The sequence below is a fragment of the Plasmodium vivax genome, chromosome 11, assembly GCF_000002415.2.
Source record: "Plasmodium vivax chromosome 11, whole genome shotgun sequence".
NCBI classification, from domain to species: Eukaryota; Apicomplexa; class Aconoidasida; order Haemosporida; family Plasmodiidae; genus Plasmodium; species Plasmodium vivax.
Window position 1 is genome coordinate 1,396,744 of NC_009916.1, and position 21,460 is coordinate 1,418,203.

General features: G+C 50.6%; 4 protein-coding genes across 4 annotated transcripts, besides 14 other annotated features; 2 read left to right on the top strand and 2 right to left on the bottom strand.

The window, feature by feature from the left end:
• Nucleotides 1-289: 289 nt before the first annotated feature.
• PVX_113910 (cdc2-like protein kinase, putative) lies at nucleotides 290-3,258 on the bottom strand (the record flags this gene model as incomplete). Its single annotated transcript, XM_001616120.1, has 1 exon — nucleotides 290-3,258. The coding sequence occupies exon 1, from the start codon at nucleotides 2,708-2,710 to the stop codon at nucleotides 290-292; it is 2,421 nt and encodes an 806-aa protein (XP_001616170.1). The 5' UTR covers nucleotides 2,711-3,258.
• A 1,346-nt stretch (nucleotides 3,259-4,604) lies between these two features.
• Nucleotides 4,605-4,627: a microsatellite.
• Nucleotides 4,628-5,232: 605 nt separating this feature from the next.
• Nucleotides 5,233-5,263: a microsatellite.
• A 585-nt stretch (nucleotides 5,264-5,848) lies between these two features.
• Nucleotides 5,849-15,915, top strand: PVX_113905 (hypothetical protein, conserved; the record flags this gene model as incomplete). Its single annotated transcript, XM_001616119.1, has 9 exons — nucleotides 5,849-10,741; nucleotides 11,126-14,404; nucleotides 14,565-14,642; nucleotides 14,838-14,889; nucleotides 14,995-15,059; nucleotides 15,207-15,263; nucleotides 15,393-15,440; nucleotides 15,568-15,627; nucleotides 15,832-15,915. The coding sequence occupies exons 1-9, from the start codon at nucleotides 6,356-6,358 to the stop codon at nucleotides 15,913-15,915; spliced, it is 8,109 nt and encodes a 2,702-aa protein (XP_001616169.1). The 5' UTR covers nucleotides 5,849-6,355.
• Nucleotides 6,922-6,972: a microsatellite.
• Nucleotides 7,489-7,521: a microsatellite.
• Nucleotides 11,562-11,731: a microsatellite.
• Nucleotides 13,988-14,088: a microsatellite.
• Nucleotides 14,809-14,835: a microsatellite.
• Nucleotides 15,540-15,578: a microsatellite.
• Nucleotides 15,884-15,927: a microsatellite.
• Nucleotides 15,928-16,732: 805 nt separating this feature from the next.
• PVX_113900 (hypothetical protein, conserved) lies at nucleotides 16,733-18,688 on the top strand (the record flags this gene model as incomplete). The annotated part of the gene is made up of 1 exon (XM_001616118.1): nucleotides 16,733-18,688. One exon carries the CDS (start codon nucleotides 16,733-16,735, stop codon nucleotides 18,686-18,688), a length of 1,956 nt encoding a protein of 651 aa, XP_001616168.1.
• Nucleotides 17,694-17,716: a microsatellite.
• Nucleotides 17,853-17,875: a microsatellite.
• Nucleotides 18,689-18,710: 22 nt separating the features above from the next.
• Nucleotides 18,711-18,764: a microsatellite.
• On the bottom strand, nucleotides 18,713-21,315 carry PVX_113895 (hypothetical protein, conserved; the record flags this gene model as incomplete). Its single annotated transcript, XM_001616117.1, has 8 exons — nucleotides 18,713-19,303; nucleotides 19,452-19,623; nucleotides 19,792-19,874; nucleotides 20,033-20,174; nucleotides 20,286-20,455; nucleotides 20,579-20,672; nucleotides 20,810-21,021; nucleotides 21,184-21,315. The coding sequence occupies 8 exons, from the start codon at nucleotides 21,313-21,315 to the stop codon at nucleotides 19,145-19,147; spliced, it is 1,164 nt and encodes a 387-aa protein (XP_001616167.1). The 3' UTR covers nucleotides 18,713-19,144.
• Nucleotides 19,292-19,319: a microsatellite.
• Nucleotides 20,399-20,451: a microsatellite.
• Nucleotides 21,316-21,460: the final 145 nt, after the last annotated feature.

The window sequence follows — 21,460 nt, forward strand, 5'->3', positions numbered from 1 at the left end:
AGGAAGAAAAAATGGGGAGCAAAAGAAACTATTCGTGCATAGGTAGTCTCACGGAGAAACGTGCCATCCGCGCGCACATGTACAGCGCTTGGCGCTGCAGCTAGGGGGCGTTGCTGCTTCGCGAAGGGGGTGCCCGCGTGAACAAGGTAGATGTTTCGGGGCAGTTCGCGAGGGACGCGGGGGGCGTCGCGCATCGCCGGGGCTCTGTCTTACGGTTGCCAAGGTGAGCGGTGTTACGAGGGGAAGCGGTGTAGTCAAGGTGAGCGGTGCCGCCCTCTGCTTAGCCCCCTCAGGTGAAGCCCTGGAAGGTGGGGAGCGGGTGCACAGCGGCGCGGTTGGTGGTGGTGGCGGACTTGAAGTGCGCCTTGCGCCGCTGCTTCTTCCGGCCGGGGGAGGAGAAATCGGGAATGGAGAGGTTCCGCTTAACGCGCATGGAGGTAGCGAGCTCGTATGAAGTGTCCGGATTCACAGCGTGGTAACTAGATCGGTTGAACTTTCTCCTCTTAGAAGTGGTAGGAGCAGGAGGAGTCATATAATTGGTGCTGTCATCATAGAAAGACATCTCCTCCTTGGTCTCGATGACATTTTTTTCCTTCATATCATTGAGGACCTTAATACTGGCTCGCTTAATAAACCCATTGGCGTTCCTCTCATCCTTAGCATATTTGTCTGAAAAGATAGCAAAGGATCTCCTGCCACTCTTTTTATACCCCCCCAGATTTTTAAAGGTATCATTAATAAGTTTAAAAATGATTTTCCCATGCCTATCATTGGACTTACATAAGAAATGAGAAATCATGGTGGTGGTGAGGAGGTTCTTTTTCTTCTGCTCTATCTCTCTAAACGTTTTTATGCCTATATAATATTTCAAGCAATGTACATACCAGTTGTAAACGCCTATTCCATCCAGGCTATCAAAACGTATATCAGAAAACCATGGGTGAGACAAAGCATCTGCTGCTGTGATTCTATCGTTTGGATTGTACTTGAGCATTTTCACGAGGAGGTCTATGCCTAGCTCGTCTATCCTCCCATTGGTTATTACATTGAGGGCATCCTTTCTATTTTTTATATTAACATTAAAGAAATCTTCTTTAAGAGGGTAGAATCTAGAGTCACTGAAGAACTCTAGCTCGTCGCTGTTTGGCTTGCCTAAGGAATTCACGATGCGTATGATGAGGTCAAATTCGGTGACTCCTCTGAAGAGTGGCCTTCCTATAATTAGCTCGCAGATGATGCAGGCTGCTGACCAGATGTCTACGTTAAGGCCGTACTGGAAGTCTTTGTTGCTGTAGTAGTCGTCCTCTTCGATTCCCCTCAGGCGCGCCCTCTCCTGGGCAGCGGCGTTCTGGGCAGCGGCGTTCTCCTGTGTACCGGCGTTCTGGGTAGCGGCGTTCTGGGTAGCGGCGTTCTGGGTAGCGGCGTTCTCCTGGGTAGCGGCGTTCTCCCGTGTAGCAGCTTTCTCCCGTGCAGTAGCTTTTCCCCTCCCCGCTGCTACCTCCCTCTGCTTGCTCTTCCTGTTCCTGTTGCAGGGGGTGCCCTGGCCGTCTCCACTTCCGTTTGCGCCACTCCCGTGGGCGGTGCCCCCGTCCGTCGTGCACGCCGCTCTCACCGCGCTGCCGCCGCCGTCGCCGCTGCTGCGGACGCTGTGGATGCCCCTGGTGGAGGGCGCGCGCTGGGCGTCCGGCGCGCTCGAGTGGGGGGCGCTCTCATTGGCGCGGTTCGCATTGGCGAGGCCCGCACTGCTGTGATTGGCACTACCCCGATTTGCACCGCAGCGGTTCTCACCGCTGTGATTGGCACCGCCGCGGTTCGCACCGCCGTGGTTCGCGCGCGACCCACCGGGGGGCGGCTTGACCCTGCCCCGGGCCTTGGCGCGGCCCTTCTTCCCCTTGGCCATCTCAAACTTGGAGAGCAGCACTTCCAGCGGCCGGTAATAAATGGTGCACACCGTGGGCGTCATATCCCCATCGTTTTTTAGCTCCCTACATAGGCCTAGGTCGCCAATTTTAAGGAGGAACTTCCTATTGGCCGTCTGTTGCAACATGACGTTTTCCGGCTTCAAATCTCGATGGCACATTTTATTGTTGTGTAGATAGGCAAGTCCATTTAACAGTTGGAAGGATAACCACTTGGCTTCCTTCAAACTTAGACCCGCCTGATCATCCGTGATTTTGGTTTTTTGAATGAGTCTCTTTAAATCACCAGCATCACAGTACTCATACGCAGCGAAAATAAACTTCTGGTCCGCTGCCAAAGGAGTCATATCAAGTTTGGCCGAATGTTGAAAGTTAGAAGCATGGTGTTGCAAAATCTGCCGATTGATGTATTCACTTATGCACTTCTGTCTGTCTATGGTAACGTCTATGAGTCTTAAAATGTTGGGGTGCCTTCCGATGTTCTTCAAACAACTGAGCTCCCTCAAAGTGGTGCAGCTAATCCCTTCATCATTGATCGTTTTTAAATCATCACGAAAGAATTTAATAGCATAAATATTTTTCCTAAAGAAAACGAACTCGTCTGTGTAGTAGTCATACGGGAGGTAATTGGTATTCTGGTAAAGGTCATTGCTGCTGCTGTTGCTGTATTTGATCACCTTCCCTTTGTAAACGTCTCCGTAGGTCCCCCCCCCCAGCTTCTCCTCCAGCGACACCGTCGAGTAAATGTTATTGAAGTAGATCTTGCACTTGGTCAGCGTTATGCCGTACATGGTGAAGAAGCGGTGAAGAAGCGGAGGAGGAGAAGAAGCGGTGATGAAGAAGAAGCGGCGACACAGGAGTAACCGGTCGTCCACCCGGCAGGCCGCTTCGTTTGGCTCGTCTCCCACCGCGTCAGTGCAAAGTTGGGCACGTGTGTGGGAACGACCGCCAAGCCTTAACCACAGCGGTGATCCCCTTTTACCCCCTGCAGAGGAGGAACGTACCCAATTCTGCGCGCACAAGGGGGGGGGTGATGGGTAATTGAAGATGGGTGAAGAGTTCTGGGAGTATAGCTCTGCCCACGTGTGCGTTTCCTCCTCCCCCACTTCCTTGGTGGAACCCCCCAGGGATAATATCCTTCCCTGGGGCAGCGAACGCAGAGGGGAGAGTTCTTCTTCGCTCGTGGGGGGTATTCTTGATGGATGATGGTTGTGAGGGGTGCTTCCTAAGTGGTGATCCTTAAGTGGTGCTTCTTTAGTGGTGCTTCTTTAGTGGTGCTCCTTAAGTGGTACTCCTTTAGTGGTGCTTCTTTAGTGGTGCTTCCCAAGTGGAGCTTGCCAAGTGATGCTCCTCGCAGTATCGTTCGCCTCACCGCGATGTGTAAATATTCCCCTGGGAACCCCTGGAACGAAGGAAGAGAGTTCTCCTTGCATGCACTTGGGCGTGTGTAAGTGTCGCGGGGGGGTGCATGCTCTGCGCGTGTGTAAGGGGCGAGTTCGCGTGCGGGGTCATCACATGTGAGGGGTCATCCCATGTGAGGGGTCATCCCATGTGAGAAGTCACCACACGTGGGGGGTCATCACACGTGAGAGCTCATCACATGTGCGGGGCCAATCTCGCGTGTGCTTCTCCCCCGCGTGCACCTCTCTCCCCTGCATGCACCTCTCTCCCCTGCATGCACCTCTCTCCCCCGCGTGCACCTCTCTCCCCCGCGTGCACCTCTCTCCCCTGCATGCACCTCCACCCCCTGCGTGCACCTCTCCCCTCCGCGTGCACTTTCCCCCCCTGCGTGCACCTACCCGTGTGTAACCTCGAAAAGGTAAGCACACTCGAGGAAGCCTCTGGGACCCCCTCAAAGCGCACTTTGAACGAATTGCCAGAATAAAGGAAGAGGATTTTTCAAACTGAGATTCTCATTTGACATGGGCTTAACTCAGGCCAAGGGAAAAAAAAAAAATTAAATAAAATAAAATAAAAGCAGCCCTAAAATAGACAAAGTGTAACTGAATAGAAATTTTATTTGTCGAACGGAAAAAAGAAACGCAAAAAAAAGGAGTTTCAAATTGGTAGCATATTTCAATGTATTAAAAGGGGATTCAGGGGGAAAACTATATGGTGCTCATCCAGGAGAAAAAAAAGGGGAGAGAGAAAGGCAAAGGGCGAGGTGATAAGCGCGGTGCTCCAAGTGCTAAGTGACAAACGCGCGCGCCATGTGTACCGAAAGAAAACAAAAAGGAGTAAGTTTCTTTGAAGAGAATTCCCCCGCGCGCACCTTAACAAAGGTGTTATCCAAAAAACGAGGGAGAAAAAAAAAAAAAAAAAAAATGAACTGCGCCAAATGAGCATCCGCCGGACGTGCTAAAGTTTACACACTTCCCATTTTGCATTTCACTGATGAGCAACAAAAAGGAGGAAATGTTATTCAATTTTATCTCGTTCGAAATTTATGGACAGATATAATCCCTGTGTTTTTTTTTTTTTTTTTTCTTTTCAAAGTGCCGCTGATGGCTTGGTGACCTATGAACGTATGCGCCGGCGCAACGGTGTAGAAGGACTTACACAAAAAAGGAGTCCCCCTCGGGGACCTTTCTTATGTATAGCATGTGGGTCTGAAGCGACGTCACCGTTTTTTCCTCAACGGTGTTAACCTGGTGACGCGCATTTTTCCATTGGTCTGTGTAGATGAAGGGCGGTACAAGGAGGAACCGTGAATAGCAGTGCATCGGGGGGTGGAACAGATGCATTCCGCGCGGCAGCACGTCGCTTCTACATTGGTTTGTTTTTTAATTTTGGGTGAGGAAAGCGTCTCTGTGTTTCATTCGCAGGTTTTCCATCCCTACGGGGGGTCCTCACGTTATGTTCCTATGCCCCTTTCGCTTCTTTTTTTGTGGGGAGAAATCCCCCCCTGGGCAAGAGAACCACACTGTGTATTATAATTTTACGCTTCCACCTTGGTCACCGATTTGGCACCACAAATGGCTACCCAAATATGTGTGCGAAGATATGATGGGGGGCACGCTGCACCCTTTGTGGGTGAGCTCTTTTGGAGGAACATCGGAGGGGGGGAACTTCAGACCGGCATTGGCAACCGCCCGAGTTTGCGTTGAACTGGGGATGTAGCGGTGGAGTGCAGTGGTGGGAATACTTCCAGCGCGTGGACTTCCGCTTGAACTGTGGGGGAGGGACGCGCGTTCCCCATGCGTTGTTCTCTGTTCCCCAATCTGGCGAACACCTCACAGCAACGTATGCACAGCGGTGGATGTTTTCTTTGTGAGTGGAACTGCTAAATGGAGGTTGCCAATAAAAAATAATTTCTTTTTTTTCTTTTTTTTTTTTATTTTTTTTTTCCTTTTCCTTTTTTTCTTTTTCTCAACATTGTGGAGTTCCCCTGATGCTCCACCGTAAGGACAAATCGGTCGCGCCCCGAACTGGAGTAGCCCAATTAGGGCGGCTGATCGGTTGTGTGCCGGACGCCCCATCATTAACGTGATTTATTTTCGCCCCCTTTGGGATGCGTTCGCAAGAGGTTATTCCGTATGCCTCGGGAATACGCAAAAGAATACGCAAAAAAAATGCGCAAAAAAATACGCAAAAAATATGTGCTTAAAAAATACGCAAAAAATGTGCTTAAAAAATACGCTTAAAAAATACGCCTTAAAAGTGCGCCTTAAAATCGCCCCCACAAAATCCCCCCCCAACGCGCGCACCTGCACGTATGCTCGGCCCCGCTTTTGCTGCCTCCCCCGGGAGAAATTCCTCAACCACCCCCCGAGCACCGGAGGGGGAAATCAGCTGTGCGCACGACTCACCGTTTGGTCGACTGGATGGCTACCTGGATGATTAGCTCCTTCGCAGCTGAGAAATTGGCAAATGAGTGATGCATGAAGTGGAGAAAAAAAAAAAAAAAAAAAAAAAAAAGGAAAAAAAGCGGAAAAAAAGTGGAAAAAAAAGAGGAATAATAAGAGCAAAAAAGGAGGAAACAAAAACGGGGAAAAAAACGGGGAAAAAACGGGAAAAAAACGGGTAAAAAAGGGATGCAAAGGGAAACATCCAGCAAAGCGAAGTAACAGCAACGTAAAGGGAAAAGAAAACGGCCTACGAGGTAACCAAACGAATTTTTAAGTTAATCAACGAAGGAGAGCGACGAATAGATTTGACGCATGCCATCACAAGGCACTCCATTTTTGTAGCCAGTGTTCTTCATTTGGCAAAGCCACCAACTTTTGTGCCTGACGTGAACGTGTGGGGAAGGTCAAAAAAACCAGTTGTTCTTTCCTGCGCGCGTTTTGTGGCTCTCCGGCTGGGGGGAAGGACGCCAGGAGAGGAAGCGACCACGTGTAGACGACGCGGTTATGTTCAAAGGACTAACCGCTTGGGAACGACCTAACCACGCAGGACCCACCAGCGAGGAAATAAAATGAGCACAGAGGAGTAGCATGAATTCGAACAGAAATAAGACGTTTCATAAGAAACTGAAGAACAAAAGAGTCATCAAGGAGTTTTCCTACGTTTCTTTTAAGAAGGAAATTGCCAAGCTGTATGAGAAGGAGAAGGACTTCTTTAAGCAGATGCATAATGGGACTCTCTCGTCGGAAGATGTGGTGAAGCGGCAGGTGAAGCGGCAGGAAGAAGGGCAGGAAAAGGGGCAGGAAAAGCGGAAGACAAAGGGGCAATCAACGCAGCAGCTGGGAGACACACAAGACCTGTCAACGGAGCAGCGGGAGGGGGGGACCCCCTCGGATTGCATTGGGTTGGTGGTCAAGGCAAGGAAAGGACACGTGACACCCCGCTTGCGACGAAAGAGCGCCAAAAGAGAAGAGGCCACCAAGGGGAAGGACCCCAAAGGGGGTGTAACTGGCCGGGTGGACGCTCTGAGAGCGCCGTCCGTGGGGGATAGAGACACGGAAAGTTTCCACTCGTGTTCTATGGAGAAGCCCCCAGTGGAGAAAGCCAAGGTGGGGAAGGGGGAGCAATCAAAGAAGCTGCAAAATGTGCAGCCGCTGCAAAAGCTGCAAAAGCTGCAAAATGTGCAACCGCTGGAACCGCTGCAAAATATGCAGGTGGGCCCGCCAGAGGAAAAGGAAGTGATAAGGCAAGTGCTCCAAATCATTATCACAAAAAAAAAAATCACCGAAATTGTGAAAAATCACTTCGACGAAAACAAAATAAAATTTATAAGCACACGAATGATCAAATACATTTTAAAAAAGGCAGAAAAAAACGTCGACTTTCAAATGATCAAAATTCTTCTCGTTCAAAACGTAGACAAGAAGAATATAGAAGGTACAATCAATACCAAGGGGAAAAGGAAATTATTTAAAAAATATATTTTTTCAAAACAAAAAGTGAGAGCTATAGAATATGTGCTGCTTCACATTGCTCAGATGGATGAGGATCATTTTGTTTTTCGGGAATCTTATGAAGAGTTAGACATTTCGTCGGATGAGTACCTGTTGTGTGTGGAGGCCGTGTGTGTTTATCTCACGCAGAACGTACAGAAGGACAAGGCGAATTACGCAAAATATTTGGCTATACACAGGCACGTTAGGGAACTCTTGCGCGGGAACTCCAGTGCATATGAGAGCGCGAGTAGTAGGTCTGCACAGGGGATCATGGGCGTGGACTCGCAGGGAGATGAGGACAGTCAGAGCGTCAAACAGAAGAAAAAGAAGAAGAAAAAGAAAAGCAAAAATGCCATCGAGGCAGAGGAGGATATGGCCCCCCTGCGCGCTGACGAGGGGGACAGCGACGCTGCTGAGGGGGGGGGACCCACAAAGAGCAGCATGGACAGGAGCAGCACAGTTAAGAGCAGCACCGCTAAGAGTAGCATAGAAAAGAGCAGCACCGCCAAGAGTAGTACCGCTAAGAGTAGCGTAGAAAAGAGCAGCACCGTGAAAGCCCCGCATCTACCGGAGGCGCCCCGCGAAGGCTCCGAGCAGCTGCTCAAAATGGTGAACGAAGAAATGAAAAAAAGGGACCGCGAAATTGACACTCTGAAGAGGTCACTAGAGCTGATAGAAAAGGATGTGAAGCTGCTGCTGAGGAGGAGCGACGTGCGGATAGATTCGGTGGGCGACTCGTTGGAGGCTTCCAGAAGGAGCCCCTCTTCGTTTTGCAGCGCGGAGAAGTCGGCCGAGAGGTTAGCAGCGAAGTTAGCGGCGAAGTCGGCCGCAAAACCAGCCGCGAAGTCTTCTGCCCACCCCCCTGCGGCCATCCCCATATGCAAGGAAGATGTAACGTCGTTCAGGCACAAGGCGTTCGTCCTGATGAACCTGTTGAGCGAGCACCTCACCGAGAAGGAAGCCAAAACGGGCGAAAGTGCGAAGGGGCAAACGGAAGGGGAGCCACTAGCGCTGAATTACCTGAACGGAGAAATTGACAGGCTGATAGGCATCATGACCAGGGGGGACAAGTCACGCGGCGAAAAGTTACGTGCCGAAAAACTACGTGGCGAGGAACCGCGTGGCGACCTACCGCGTTACAACCTACCACGTTACGACATACCGCTTTTCGACGCGGGACAAAACGGCAGTGAGGGGTGGAGCCCCTCGGAGGGGGCCTCCAACTGCGAGGGAGAACGAAACAGATTGGCGTCTCCCCAAGTGAAGGGAGTGATCAAAAAGGGAAAGGCAGCCACGGTTGAGCAGTTCCAGGAGAAGTTCCCGGAGAAGCTCCCCGGGCAGATCGCTGGGGAGGTACCAACTGCGGGGAGAACAGCAGTAGTTAGGGAAGCAGACCGAATGGTGCCCACAACGGGGAAAACTACTTCTGCGAAAAAGGGCTCCCCCAAAGTGGGTCCCCCAAAAGTGAGCCCCCCCAAAGTGAGCTCCTCCAAAGTGAACCCCTCCAAAGTGGGGTCTCCCCCCGAGCTAAAGAAAAACGATGAGACCCAGATGCAGAGGAGGGTCTCCCCACAAAGCAGCCACACAGCTAGGTTGAAAGAAAGGCAAAAGAAATCGTCCGTCTATGCTTACGACATAGGTACCACTCGGTGGAGCAGCCATTACAACGTACTAGAACCGAAAAGGGAAAAGAAAAAAAACAGCATCGTTGAATATGTTAATAATTTTATGAGCAGTGTAGCGACTGATAAGCTAAGTAAAGAAATATCATCTGTGGAGAGTAGCAAGAGGGAAGACCTGGCCACATCTCAAAACACCAGCTCAGATGCATCCGTCCTTGTGGTGAACACGTATAGGAGGAGAAACTACTTCCAAGAGTACATGAATTACTGCAATGAGGCTGACGAGGATGAGGGAGATGGGGAGCAGAGTGACCTCGTGCCGGTGAACAAGGCCCCCCATGTGTACGCCCGGGACGGGAGAAGCGCCCACCAGTGGAAGCGCGAGAATGAAGAGAAAGGAGAGAAGGAGGTGGCGAGCGAAAATCGGTCCACGAACAACCACCTGGTGAAGAGCGAAAATCGGTCCCAGAACAACCACCTGGTGAAGAGCGAAAATCGGTCCACGAACAACGACCTGGTGAACCTGAGCGCGAAAGAGACCAACCGCGTGCTGAGCATCGGCAAGGTCAACAGCAACAACACGACGACGACGACCAACCACAGCGTTGACAGGCGAGACGCCGCAGTTGCCGAAGACAGCGACGGGAATCAGGAGGAAGAGAAGGGGAGGAAGAAACGGAAGGAGCAGAAGGGAAGCGCTCACGAGTTCGCACAGGCGCTAGCGCAGGGGATAGTGGCAATGGGGAGACGGGACGAAGGGGAGGACCCCGCGAAGGGAGGGAAGAGTGAGGAGGAGCAGCGGCAGGAGGAGGAGCAGCGGCAGGAGGAGGAGCAGCGGCAGGAGGAGGAGCAGCGGCAGGAGGAGGAGCAGCGGCAGGAGGAGGAGCAGCAGCAGAAGAAGGAGGAGGAGACGAAGGAGACGAAGCAGCATCTGCAGGAGGAGCTCGCCCAGCTGAGCGACCACGCGACGGAGAGCGGAGACAGCGTTGTGTACAACTACAACCTGTACAACGCCATCTACGACCTGAACGAGCAATTTTCCAGCGTGGTGAAGAACATGTATTTGGAGAAAGACGCTGGGGGGACACTCGGAGGGACTCCGGAGAATGAAAAAGTGAAGCCCAAGGGGAAGAAGGAAAAGGGGAAAAAAGGAGGTAACCTTCAGAAGGAAGTGGAGGAGTCGAGCGAAGTGGGTGACAGCGTAGAGGGTTGCGAAAAAAGGAAGCGGGAGGAGAAACTCAAGAGGGAGGAGAAGCTTAAGAGGGAGGAGAAGATTAAGAAGAAGGCCAAACGGAAGGAAGAGAAACGGAGGAGGAAGGAACTGCTGCTGGAGGAAAAGAGGAGGGTGAAGGAAACGAAAAAGGAGGAGAAGAAAAAAATGAAAGAAATGAAAAAGGAGGAAAAGAGGAAAATGAAGGAGGTGGAGAAGGGGAAGAAGAAGAAGTTGAAGGAGGTGGAGAAGGCGAAGGAGGAGAAGAAGGCGAAGGAGGAGAAGCAGGCGAAGGAGGTGGAGAAGGCCAAGGAGTCGGAGAAGAGGGCGAAGAAGGCCAAGGAGGTCAAGGAGGCGAAGAAGGCCAAGAAGGCGAGGAAGGCAAAACGGGCAGCGGCCAAAGCAGCCGCGAAGGCAGCAGCGGAGCGCGTGGAGGGGAACCTCACGGAGGACTCCTCCAGGAGGGGGGACAACCCCAGCGAAGACACCCAGGCGGACCCCCCCCCAAACAACGACTACAACTTCATCGATGCCACGTCCAGTGACAAGCAGAAGAGGATGTCGGCCCAGGGGGGGAGGACCATTTATGATGAATACATAACTCAGGAGAAGGCCATTAGGGGCATCATCAAGAAGAAGTACATACGGGTAAGTGGCTACGGAGTGTACCGCTTGATCGGGTTGGTGCTGGCGTGGATGGGCTCCTTCGCGTCTGCGCTGCTCGAGGGGGGCGAATCGTTTGGGCGCGCCCTCCAGGCGGCCATCCTCGCGAAAGCCGCGTGAAAAAAAAAGTGAAAAAAGGTGGAAAGCGCGTGCGCTGGCTCTCCCCCGCGGCGTCCCAGCGTCTATGCGGCGGTTTTGCCGCCAAACAGTGCATAACATTTGCTTAGCATTTCTTAGCAGTGCTTAAATTGCTTAACATTTCTTACATTTGCTTAACGTTGCATAACACTGCTCAACACTGCTCAACACCGCTCAACACCGCTTAACACCGCTCAACGCCGCTGCGCGCGGCTCCTCCCCTTCTCGCAGGGCATCCTCACCGTCCGGAGGCACGACTACGGGTTCGTCATGTGCAACGACCTGAAGGTCCACATAAAGTCGAAGAAGGACATGAACAGGGCGATCGACGGGGACGCAGTGGTGATCAAGTTGAAGAGGGAGAAGTGGGGAGAGGCCGGCGAGGTTGGAGAGGCCAAGCGGGGGAAAAAGCGCACCGATAGGGAGCACGCGAAGGGGGGAGCCAAGTCATGTACCCGGCCGGAAGAAGTGAATGGAGAGAAGGCCGACGAACCGTCCGGAAAAGTAATCTACATCGAGGAGCACCACGGGTCGAACATCCAGTACGTGTGCATCTTCAGGGAGAAAATGAAAAAGCAAAAGTTCAGCATGGCCATCCCGTTTAAAAAAAGCATCCCATTCATTAAGGTAGAAAACAAACACATAATTGAATTCATGAAGAGCAGCAACGTCACAGACATAACGAACCAGCTCGTCTATATAAAAATTTTCCAGTGGAACACGAATGAATTGTTCCCAGAAGGGAGAATTGTAGAGCTGCTGGGTCAAAATGACCTGTTTCACAACATGCAAAATGCTATTTTGCTCAACTACAATTTAAATTTTAATTTGAGAGAACCTTTGGAAGATAACTTTTTAAAAAAATTGAAGAGCAAAGAGATTTTATACAGCGATATTGTGAATGAGGAAATAAAAAAGCGGATTGACTTGAGCAAAAAATGCATCTTCACCATCGATCCGGAAACGGCCAGGGATCTGGATGATGCCATTAACATCAGCAGAATAAGCAAAAAAAAAATCCTCAAGTGTAATTTTTACATTAAAGTCATTCACAATTTGATGGTCCACAATGGGGAAATCGAAGAGTCCATTTTGCAAAAAAATCTCTCCTTTTTTGTTAAAGAGGACGATGGTTTTTTCCAGACGTTGAAGGAGAATAAATACATCAAGGAGATGGAAGATATTAAGTACGAAAATTTTGTTAAGGATAAAATGGAGGGGAAAAAGAAAAAAAAAAAAAAAAAAAAATTTTACATGGGGAAAGAGGTTGAGAAGTACCCAGGGGTGGGCAGCCAGAAGGGAAGGCCCAAATCGGACTCCCTCCGGGCGCACCACAACTGTGGCGAGTTCGAAACAGACTCGGGGGTCCTCCTCTCCAGGAGGGGATCTCACAAATCTCACAGATCCCACATATCGCACAGAGGTGTGAGGAAGGGCGAACGGAGAGACGGGGGCGGTCCCCTAGACAGCTGCGGGAACCCCTTCGAGGACTCCTCTGTGTGGGATTCTGGCCGGGGTGGGGAAAACGAGGCGAGCGCGCGGGGGGGAAGCGATGACGGAGGGGAGGGAAGCGGTGAGGGAGAGGAAGCAAACGGTGTGGGAGAGGAAGCAAACGGTGTGGGAGAGGAAGCAAACGGTGTGGGAGAGGAAGCAAACGGTGTGGGAGAGGAAGCAAACGGTGTGGGAGAGGAAGCAAACGGTGTGGGAGAGGAAGCAAACGGTGTGGGAGAGGAAGCAAATGTTGAGGGAGATGGCAACGCCTACGGCAACTACCGCCTCGGTGACCCTCGCCGTGATGGCGCGACCCCCCCCGGCAAGCTGGCCAAGTACCAGCACATCTTTAAAAAGTACCTGAACGAAGACATAGGGAGGGACGTGCTGAGCAGCCACGACCTCTTCTGCGAAAAATGCAAGAGGAACATCACCCTGAAGGAAATAATAAAAGAAATGACCGAAAAGAAGTGGAAGAGGTATAACTTGTTCGAAGTGGGAGTGCACATCACAGACGTGGCCTTTTTCATTAAAGAGAATTCCTCCCTGGATATCGATGCGCGGAATAGAGCCATGACCATTTACCTAACGCACACATGCTTCCCCATGATTTCCAGAATTTTAAGTGAGTCTCTGTGTAGCCTGGACCCGATTAGCAGCCGCTTATGTTTGTCAATTTTTTTTTACATGGACAGTGCAGGCAGAATTGACCACAATTCGTTCTTCATCAAGGAGAGCATAATAAACAGCAAGGTGAGGTTTACCTATGAGGAGGTGTATTTGCTTGTGAAGACCTATGGCAAATTGAGAAAGGTGATTAACCGTTTGATGAAGGAGCAACGGAGTAGGAGCGGCTCGCGCGTTTTGGCAGTCCCCGCGGGGGGCAAGCGCCCGGAGGGAGGAGCGATTGGAGAGCCGCTCAACCTTGAGGAGCACCTTGTGCCCATCTCGCCCATCTCTCCCATCGCTCCCATCGCAACTGAGAAGGAGCAAGCTGGCCAAAAGAGCAGCCTGTATAGGAAGTTCCTCAACCTGCACTTCTACTCGAAAAAGAAGAAGAGCGCCAGCGGGGAGTGCGAAGGCGCCTCGTGCGAGAAGGCCGCCCAGGGGAGCGGCAGCAAGGGGAGCGGCATCAACGGGGTCAACCACATGGTTCCCACCGCCAGCAATGACATGCTTCCCACCGCCAGCAGTAATGTGCTGCTTAACGGAAGCAATAACGCGCTGCCCCCCGCGGCGAAGCAGCAAATCCTGCAGCACGGAGAAGTGAAGAGGGGAGTGAAGGCCATCCTCAAAATCTTCCAAAGCCTAAACAACAGGAACTACAAGCTGTCCTACAGGAAGATCTTCCACATTGTGAAAAATCTGTACTACATGCATAAGGTTACCAAGCGGGCAAGAGTCATTCGGAAGAATAATGGCTCGCTCCTCTTCAACAACGATAAGATGAATATCATCCTCTCCAGCACATGTACCCCCATCGCAATTGTGAAGAAGAAATTTACCTTTGCAAATTACCTAGTGGAGGAACTCATGCTAAGTGCCAACAAGCTGGTAGCCATCCGCCAGTACTTTAGCAAATATAGGGACCTCTCCGTTTTTAGGTGCCATAGTATGGATAATATAATAGAGACAAGTGACATCATTGAGGTTTTAGAGAAGCATGGGATTTATTTGCAAGTGTCCGATTTGAGGCATATTTTAAAATTTCTTGATGAGGCTAGAAGTGTTATTAAACAGAAGAGTAGAAATATCTCTGACATTGTCTGTGCCTATGCCAAGAAGAAAATGATGCGAGCAGAGTACCATACCTTTAAGCATATTAAGGACAACCACATGAGCACTTACCACTACGCGCTGTCGTTTCTGCTGTATACTCACTTTACCTCTCCTATTAGACGCTATCCAGACATTTTGGTTCACCGCGTTATGAAGAAAATCATCAGCGATGAGAATAAGCTGAGTGCCCAGCTGAGCACCCGGCAGGAGATCCTGGCCGCGCGGGACACCTCCGACGTGGTGCGTAGTAGCAGCGCGCCGGGGTAGCAGCTCACCGGAGAAGCGCTCACCAGAGTGGAAGCGTTGCGTCAGCGCCATTGCCTAGTTGCATATTCGCGGCTACCCCTTTTGCGCATTGCCACACCCACCTATGTTGCGCCCCCTTTTTTCCCCCCTTTAGGGCATCATCGAGAAAATTTGCGAAAACTGCAACAACTGCAAGACGAAGTCGAAGTGGGCCCAGATAGACTGCGAAATTGTAAGCGGTTTACTATGCACGGAGAGTTGCCCACGGGAGGGGGCCAGTCCCCACGGCAGGAGAAAAACACCTGGCGGGGAGAAGTGGACTGTCCCTTCCCCACTCGATTGAGGAGTAGTACACCATTTGGGGAGTGCCGTCTTTATATGCCATCACTCGCGTGAATATATTTTTTTTTATTTTTTCTTTTTTCAGGCCTTTTTCTGCTTGTACTTGCAGAAGCGGGACCATCCGGGTTACAACAGGGGTGAGTCATTCGTCTGCGCATTCGTTCGTCTGTCCATCAATTTCTGCTCACCCTCGCGCATGCCATTTGCGCACACCTTCACGCGTGCACTTCTCCCCCCCGCAGGCATCATCATGGACATCTACAGGGAGAAGGCCTCCATATTCTTCAAGTCCTTCTCATTTGAAAATGTAAAAAGAGAGAGATGGTTTTCCGTGCCGACGACTCAGCGGATCGGCACGCCTGAGCGCGATCACATGTGAAACTGTTTTTCCCCCGCTGCGCAATTATTCACTCACCGTTTCTTCGCTCACCCTTTCCTCCGCCTCCCCCCCCAGAGCCTCTACTACAGCGGTTACGAAAAGCACATCAGCAAGATGAATAAGAGCCACCAGGTAGAATTCGCGGCCGTCCCGTTTCCCCTCCCCCGGAGGAGACTCCCCCTGCGCATACGATATGACCACTCTCGCAAACGCACAAACAGGTGAACACATTTGCGTGCATCTCCCCACTTCCCATTTCAGGAATATTTGAGCAACTACGTCATACAAGCTAACATGGCCAAGCAGGAGGTAAGGCGGAACAGAGGAAATGCAACGAGCATGGCATACAGTTGGCAAGCTGGGCCAAGGCCGCAAACGCGTATGACGTACATTTGCTGCACATCCTTTTTGGCCCCCCTTTTTTTTCCCGTCGCAGCTGACACTTCATGTTTACAGTGCCAACAAGAGAAAGGTCATCATGAGGAGGGTGTACAAGGTATGGAGAGGCACACACATATGATAAATATCCTGGGGAGGAAGAAAAAAAAAAAAAAAAAAAAGGCACCACTGCTCCGTTCATCTGAACCGAGCCCCCTGGTTGATTATCCCTCCACCGCGACGCTTACGCGGAGTAAAAAAAAAAAAAAAAAAAGTTCCACCAACGCACATTTACACTGCTTTTATTTTTCCCCCTTTCCAGCGCTTCGATTACATTCCCCTGTATTTTTTCCCCCTGAACACGATGCCGCCATCGTATTTCCTGGCCGTCGCCATTGACAAGTGAAGAGGACGCACAAGTTGCAAGTGAATGGCAAAGCAGCTCAAAAGGTGAACACCGTCAGATCACACAAGGAGAGAGAGGGGGGCCACATCCCCAAGCGGGTTAGCCATTGGTTGACGGGCTTCCCACGGGAACGCCAAGCTGGAGGAACCGCGGGGGTTAAGAGGCAACGGAAAAAGGAGAAACTTCCACCAACAAGAAACCCCCCCCTTTCGTAACGTCACCCTGTGTATTTCATTTCGCACAGTCACCTTTTTTTTGTAGCATTTGTGCTCCGCTTTTTTCGTTTCGCGTGCTGCTCTGTAACTTTGGTCGAGTGGCATGCGTTATTTAAGCCTGCGCAAGCAGCCCTTTCCTTCAGCCGTTCCTTCAGCCGTTCCTTCAGCCATTCCTTCAGCCATTCCTTCAGCCATTCCTTCAGCCATTCCTTTTTGGTGTCACCCCAAAGTGCGCCCGAGGAGCGGCTGACCGGATTGGCGGCTAACCACATTGGCGGCTTGCCATCAGTTTGTTTACCCCAATTTGTTTACCCCCATTTGTTTGCCCCCATTTGTTTGCCCCCATTTGTTTGCCCCCATTTGTTTACCCCCAATTTGTAAATACCCATTTGTAGCAACTCGTTTGTAAAAAACCCATTTGTGAAAAGCCCATTTGTGGGTCGTTCCCTCGCGAACGACCAACTTCCCCTTTTGCCATTTCTTCCCCCCCCCTGCACTACCTGCACCATGAGGAGGCACTTCATAACCGAGTGTGTTTCTCTTTTCCCCCGCTGATATCCACCGCGTGAGTCCCTCGCTTGTAGGGCGGCCCACCACGCAACATGGCGCATTTGAACCTCCTCGTCTACCTCATCATGTGCCCCTTCAATGTGAGGCACATGCTGGATGCGCCCAGCTTCCCATTCCGGTTAGGAAGCAAAGCAGCAAGTGGTGAAACCTTCACGTATGGAGCGACTGCAAGAGAGAACCTGGGGAGTTACTCTCCCGCACATGACGAGCTATACATGTTAGAGTTAGCCAAAATGTACTATAAAATTGTGTTAACATATAAGAAGGATGTTAGGAAAGGACAGGAGGAGAGTTACAACTTGGTGGTAGGCTCCTTTGGGAAGGAAGCCAAAGGGGAGGTCTCCCTCCAAAGAGTTCTCATCACAAATGATGCCGTGTACCTGTCGTACCAGGATGTGCAAAACGAACGTGGGATCCAAGTTAAGATAAAAAGGGGGGAAATATCTTCCTATTTAGACCTCCTATCGTGGGATTCTTGTTTGTATAAGCTTAACTCAGACGATTATAATTTAATGAAGAGCGCATCGGATCATAGCAAGCCAATGGTGGTCAGCACATACCACATATACATGCTGCTGCTGGTGTTTTCTCTTTGCACTTACGTGGAGAAGAGCCTCCTGCTTGAATTCCCTGCGTTGAAAAAGTGCCAAGTATTTCTAACCCTATGTTTGGTGTACTGCCCGATAATCAGTTACCTTTTTTTTTTTTACTCCCATGTGAGCCTACTTGGGGTGTTACTCGTCTATGTGTTTTTTTGCGGGCTCTTCAGGGGCGTCTCTTGCAGAAGGGGGGGGCAGCACATGGGGGAGCAAACGGGCCAACACACGGGCGATTGGCACACCATCCGCGGCAACCCACAAGGTGATGATACGCAAGAGGAGAGACGCAAGTGTTTGGTCCATATGAGGCTAGCCAACCTGTGCATCACCTACATATGCATATTCGCTGTGGACTTTTATTTTTTCCCAAGGCAATTTTCCAAGTCTTTTTTTTTTGGTAACACTTTGATGGATTTAGGGGTGGGGGGGTGCATCACATCGAGCGCGTATTCTCTAAACAGTAAAAAGCTCCATTCTGCGAACCGCAAGGGACACCTAATCGATTGGAAGCATTTCATTTTATTTTTCCTTGGAATAGCTAGATACATTGCAGTGAAGCTTTTCAATTATAATTACAGCTTAACTGAGTATGGGATGCACTGGAATTTTTTTCTTACTCTCTTTTTTACTCTCCTAACTTGTAACGCCCTACTCTGCTTGATAAGAGGGGTTAAACGCACCTTTCACCTGAGCTGCGTCCTCATCTGTTTGTATGAAATTATAATTTGGCGCCTGGACATTACGAGTTATTTAGTGGTTGACGAGGCAGAACGGAGCGGCTTTTTTTCGCAGAACAGAGAGGGCCTTATGAACGTCATCGGGTCCGTCAATTTGTACCTCTTTTCGTTTTCGCTATGGAATGGCTATGTGTTTCCGGATGAGGGGCAGCAGTGGGAGCGAGGAAAGGCGGCGCGAAGACCGGATGAGGCGGCGCGAACGCCGGGGGAGGGACATGGCCAGCGCTCCCCTGTCCGCCTCACCCTGAAGTTGCTTGCCCTGTCCCTCCTCTTCCACCTGCTGCACCTGCTGTTGAATTACTACCGAAATTACAGTGTGCGCATCCTTTGCAACGCGAACTACATATGTGTTGTCTCCTCCGTGAGTCTCTTCGCGGCTGCCCTGAGCTACCTCGTAGAGAAGGTACTCCTCCGCGAGAAGACCACCACCATCCCAGTTTTGCAACAAATGAACCGGCACTCCCTGGCAGTGTTCCTCTTTTGCAACGTAACAATGGGCACTTTCAACCTCCTCTTTCAGTCTCTCTTGTTTCCCCTATTTTTTGCGTGCCTCGTTTTGGCGGCGTACTCCTATGGCATGTTGCGCTTCGCCTCCCTGTTGCCCGGCCCCGCGCAGGGGGAGAAGGGAGAGAAGCGGGAGAAGCAGCAATAAAGAAGCAGCAGTAGAGAAGCAGAAGTAGGAGAAGTAGAGGAGCAGGCGGAGAAGCGTTACCAGTTTGAGGGGCCCTTCGCTGGAGGTGGGGGAAGTCATACCGCGTCGCCCATTTCGGTGCCGACCCCACCCACGCCTATTTTTGGTCATATATATATATACATATGTATATGTGTTTGTGTGTGCATTGTGGGGGGTAGCCGAACTGGGGCGACGCGCGTTGCAACATTTTCCCATTTTTGCAAACTGCTCAGTTTTGCTTCGCTCCAGTCCCCGTGGCACACCGCAGGGGAAAACAAAAAAGGGGGACCGCCACTCGGCACACTACAAATGCACACTACAAATGCACACTACATATACACACGTGCATACTACATACCCATGGCATATATCCATACGTCTGTATCTGCTTGCATGGTGAGGCGTAACTTGCTGGCGCCCCCTGATCAGCGCGTATCAGTCGGCGGGGAGTTTGCCCTGCCCGTAGTGCGCGTCCATCGTCACTTGGATGCAGCGAGACAACTCGTCCACCCCCATGTTGATTTTGTTCCGCAGAAGGATGTCGTGGAATACCTTCACGATGTTTTCCTCGTAAGTTTTTATTTGCAAATCGACCTGCACAAGGAAGCGAAAAAAAAAAAAAAAAAAAAAAAAAAAAAAAATTATGCACATACCGCATGTGACACGCGGAGGAATCATCACCCCTCAGCGTTTTCCCCCTCCTGTTGAATAAACCCCAATTGGGGCAACACAACAGAGATACCTTCGAGTACAGGTCCATAAGACTCATCTCGTGTTCTTTCCTCTCTCGCGAAATGGCGCTTCTCAGCTCATCATTCACTGTGCACTGTTCCCTTAGTCGATTCTGCAGCGCCTTCACTTCGATGCTCCCCGCCTTACGTTTGTCCTCTTCCATTTGGTTCTTCAGCTCTGATCTAAAGGGGGAGAGCAACCAGTTGGCACGACGGACACGTTATTGTGTATGCGTGGAAGGGGGAGAGCAACCAGTTGGCGTAACCACGTGATTGTGTGTGTGGACGGGGGAGAAACGCGTGGGAAGAAAACATCCCCAGGGGTATGCTCCACTGCGCTTAAAGGAGTACATTTTTTTCTTCAAGGCTGCGTTTTCCTTCTTGGCGTCACCGATTGCTTTGGCCACTTCGGCCTGTTGTGCCTGCATGGCGGTCTGTAAAAGGCAGTGAGGGGGAGTAGACGCGCGGTTTACCAACAGGTGGCAGCTCTGAAGGGATTACCATCATAAATGCACGAAGATACCCGAAATAAGCACACGAATGGAGTAGGAACAACTATTCAGGCCAAACATGTGTGCAACGCAGCCCCTACCTTCGCGCTCTCCTTCACATCCGCTTCAAACCTCCTGCAAGCGGCTACGCACATTTCGGTCATCTTCCTGTTCTCCTCCCTTTTCTCCTTCTCCTTCTTCCGACCAATTTGCAGCAGTTCAAGGGATACATTCCTGTACTTTCTGGAAGGGGGGAAAAAACATGCCAATTGTGTGTGCAGTGTGATTTTTTTTTTTTTTTTTTTTTTTTTTTTTTTTTTCTCAAATGGCTAGTCGTATTACTCTCAGCCGTACTGAATTAAAAAATCAACATCGAGGAGGACGTTATTTTTAATTTGTCCAATTTGGTGGATGTGCCTTTTTCTGATTTTCCTCAGGACACGTTCGTATTTCTCAATCAGGAGGACTTTTTCGCGTTGCTGTTCTGCATTTCTGTGTTTGTAAATTTCGATGGTCTGGATTAGCTGCAACGGGGTTGGATGAATTGCATGCGCGGTGACCAGGTGTCAGTAAGAAGGGGAAGAAGCTGGTGTAAGGGGTTACGCGCAAGTAGACTCCTCCCTCCTATGTGCGTATTCATTTCTCACCTGCGGAATGGGGCACGAACTTTCCCCCTCTGGGTCAGCTGGGTCAGCTGGGTCATCTGGGGCATCCGGGTCATCCGCGGCAAGGCCATCGTCCCTACAAGGGGGTGGAAAAAAAAACACACACATGATAAAAGGAGAACCATTCTCTCTGATCCATCAGGTAACTTCTTCTTTTTTTTTGCACACATTTGATGATCGCCCCTTTTGTGCCATTCACAATTTTGGGCTAACCTCCTCATTAACGTGCTACTGGTCCGTTCCTCCCTCTTCTGCGGATTGCCACTTTCGAATTGGACCCTACTATGTGCCCCTTTCGCGTTTGTTTTGTCTTCCTGGCGCGCCCCCTCCCCCTTTGGTAGACCCTTCTTTTTCCGCTTGTGCATTTTTTTCTCCTTTTCCAGCTTGAACTTGAGGATGTGCAGGTGCTCAATCAGTGTTTTAAACTGTTCATACGGGGGAGGAAAAGCACACATGCGGGTGATGAAGCGGAAGCTGTGTAGACACTCCGCGCGTCTAGCGGGTAACCATACCAATGTGCTCACTCCTTCTGCCCCTCCGAGAAGGCGTTACTCAGGTGAAATCACTCCACGAGGAGGAAAACTCACCTGAGAGTCTGCTTTCATGCCGTGCGCAGGAATTGGGCTGGCATTAACCCGCACAGTGGGGGTGCTTTCCTCAGTGACACCCTCCCCAAGGGTATGCGTTACGTAGTTCTGGAAGTGGTTAGCAGTTGACATGCTCTCACGTAGGTTGTTTTTGCGTGGAGTTCCCTTCTTCCTTTCTAGATTTAAGATGAAGGAAAAAGACGCAGCAAAAAGGGGGGAAAAAAAAGGGAAAAAAAAGGGAAAAAAAAGGGAAAAAAAAGGGAAAAAAAAGGGAAAA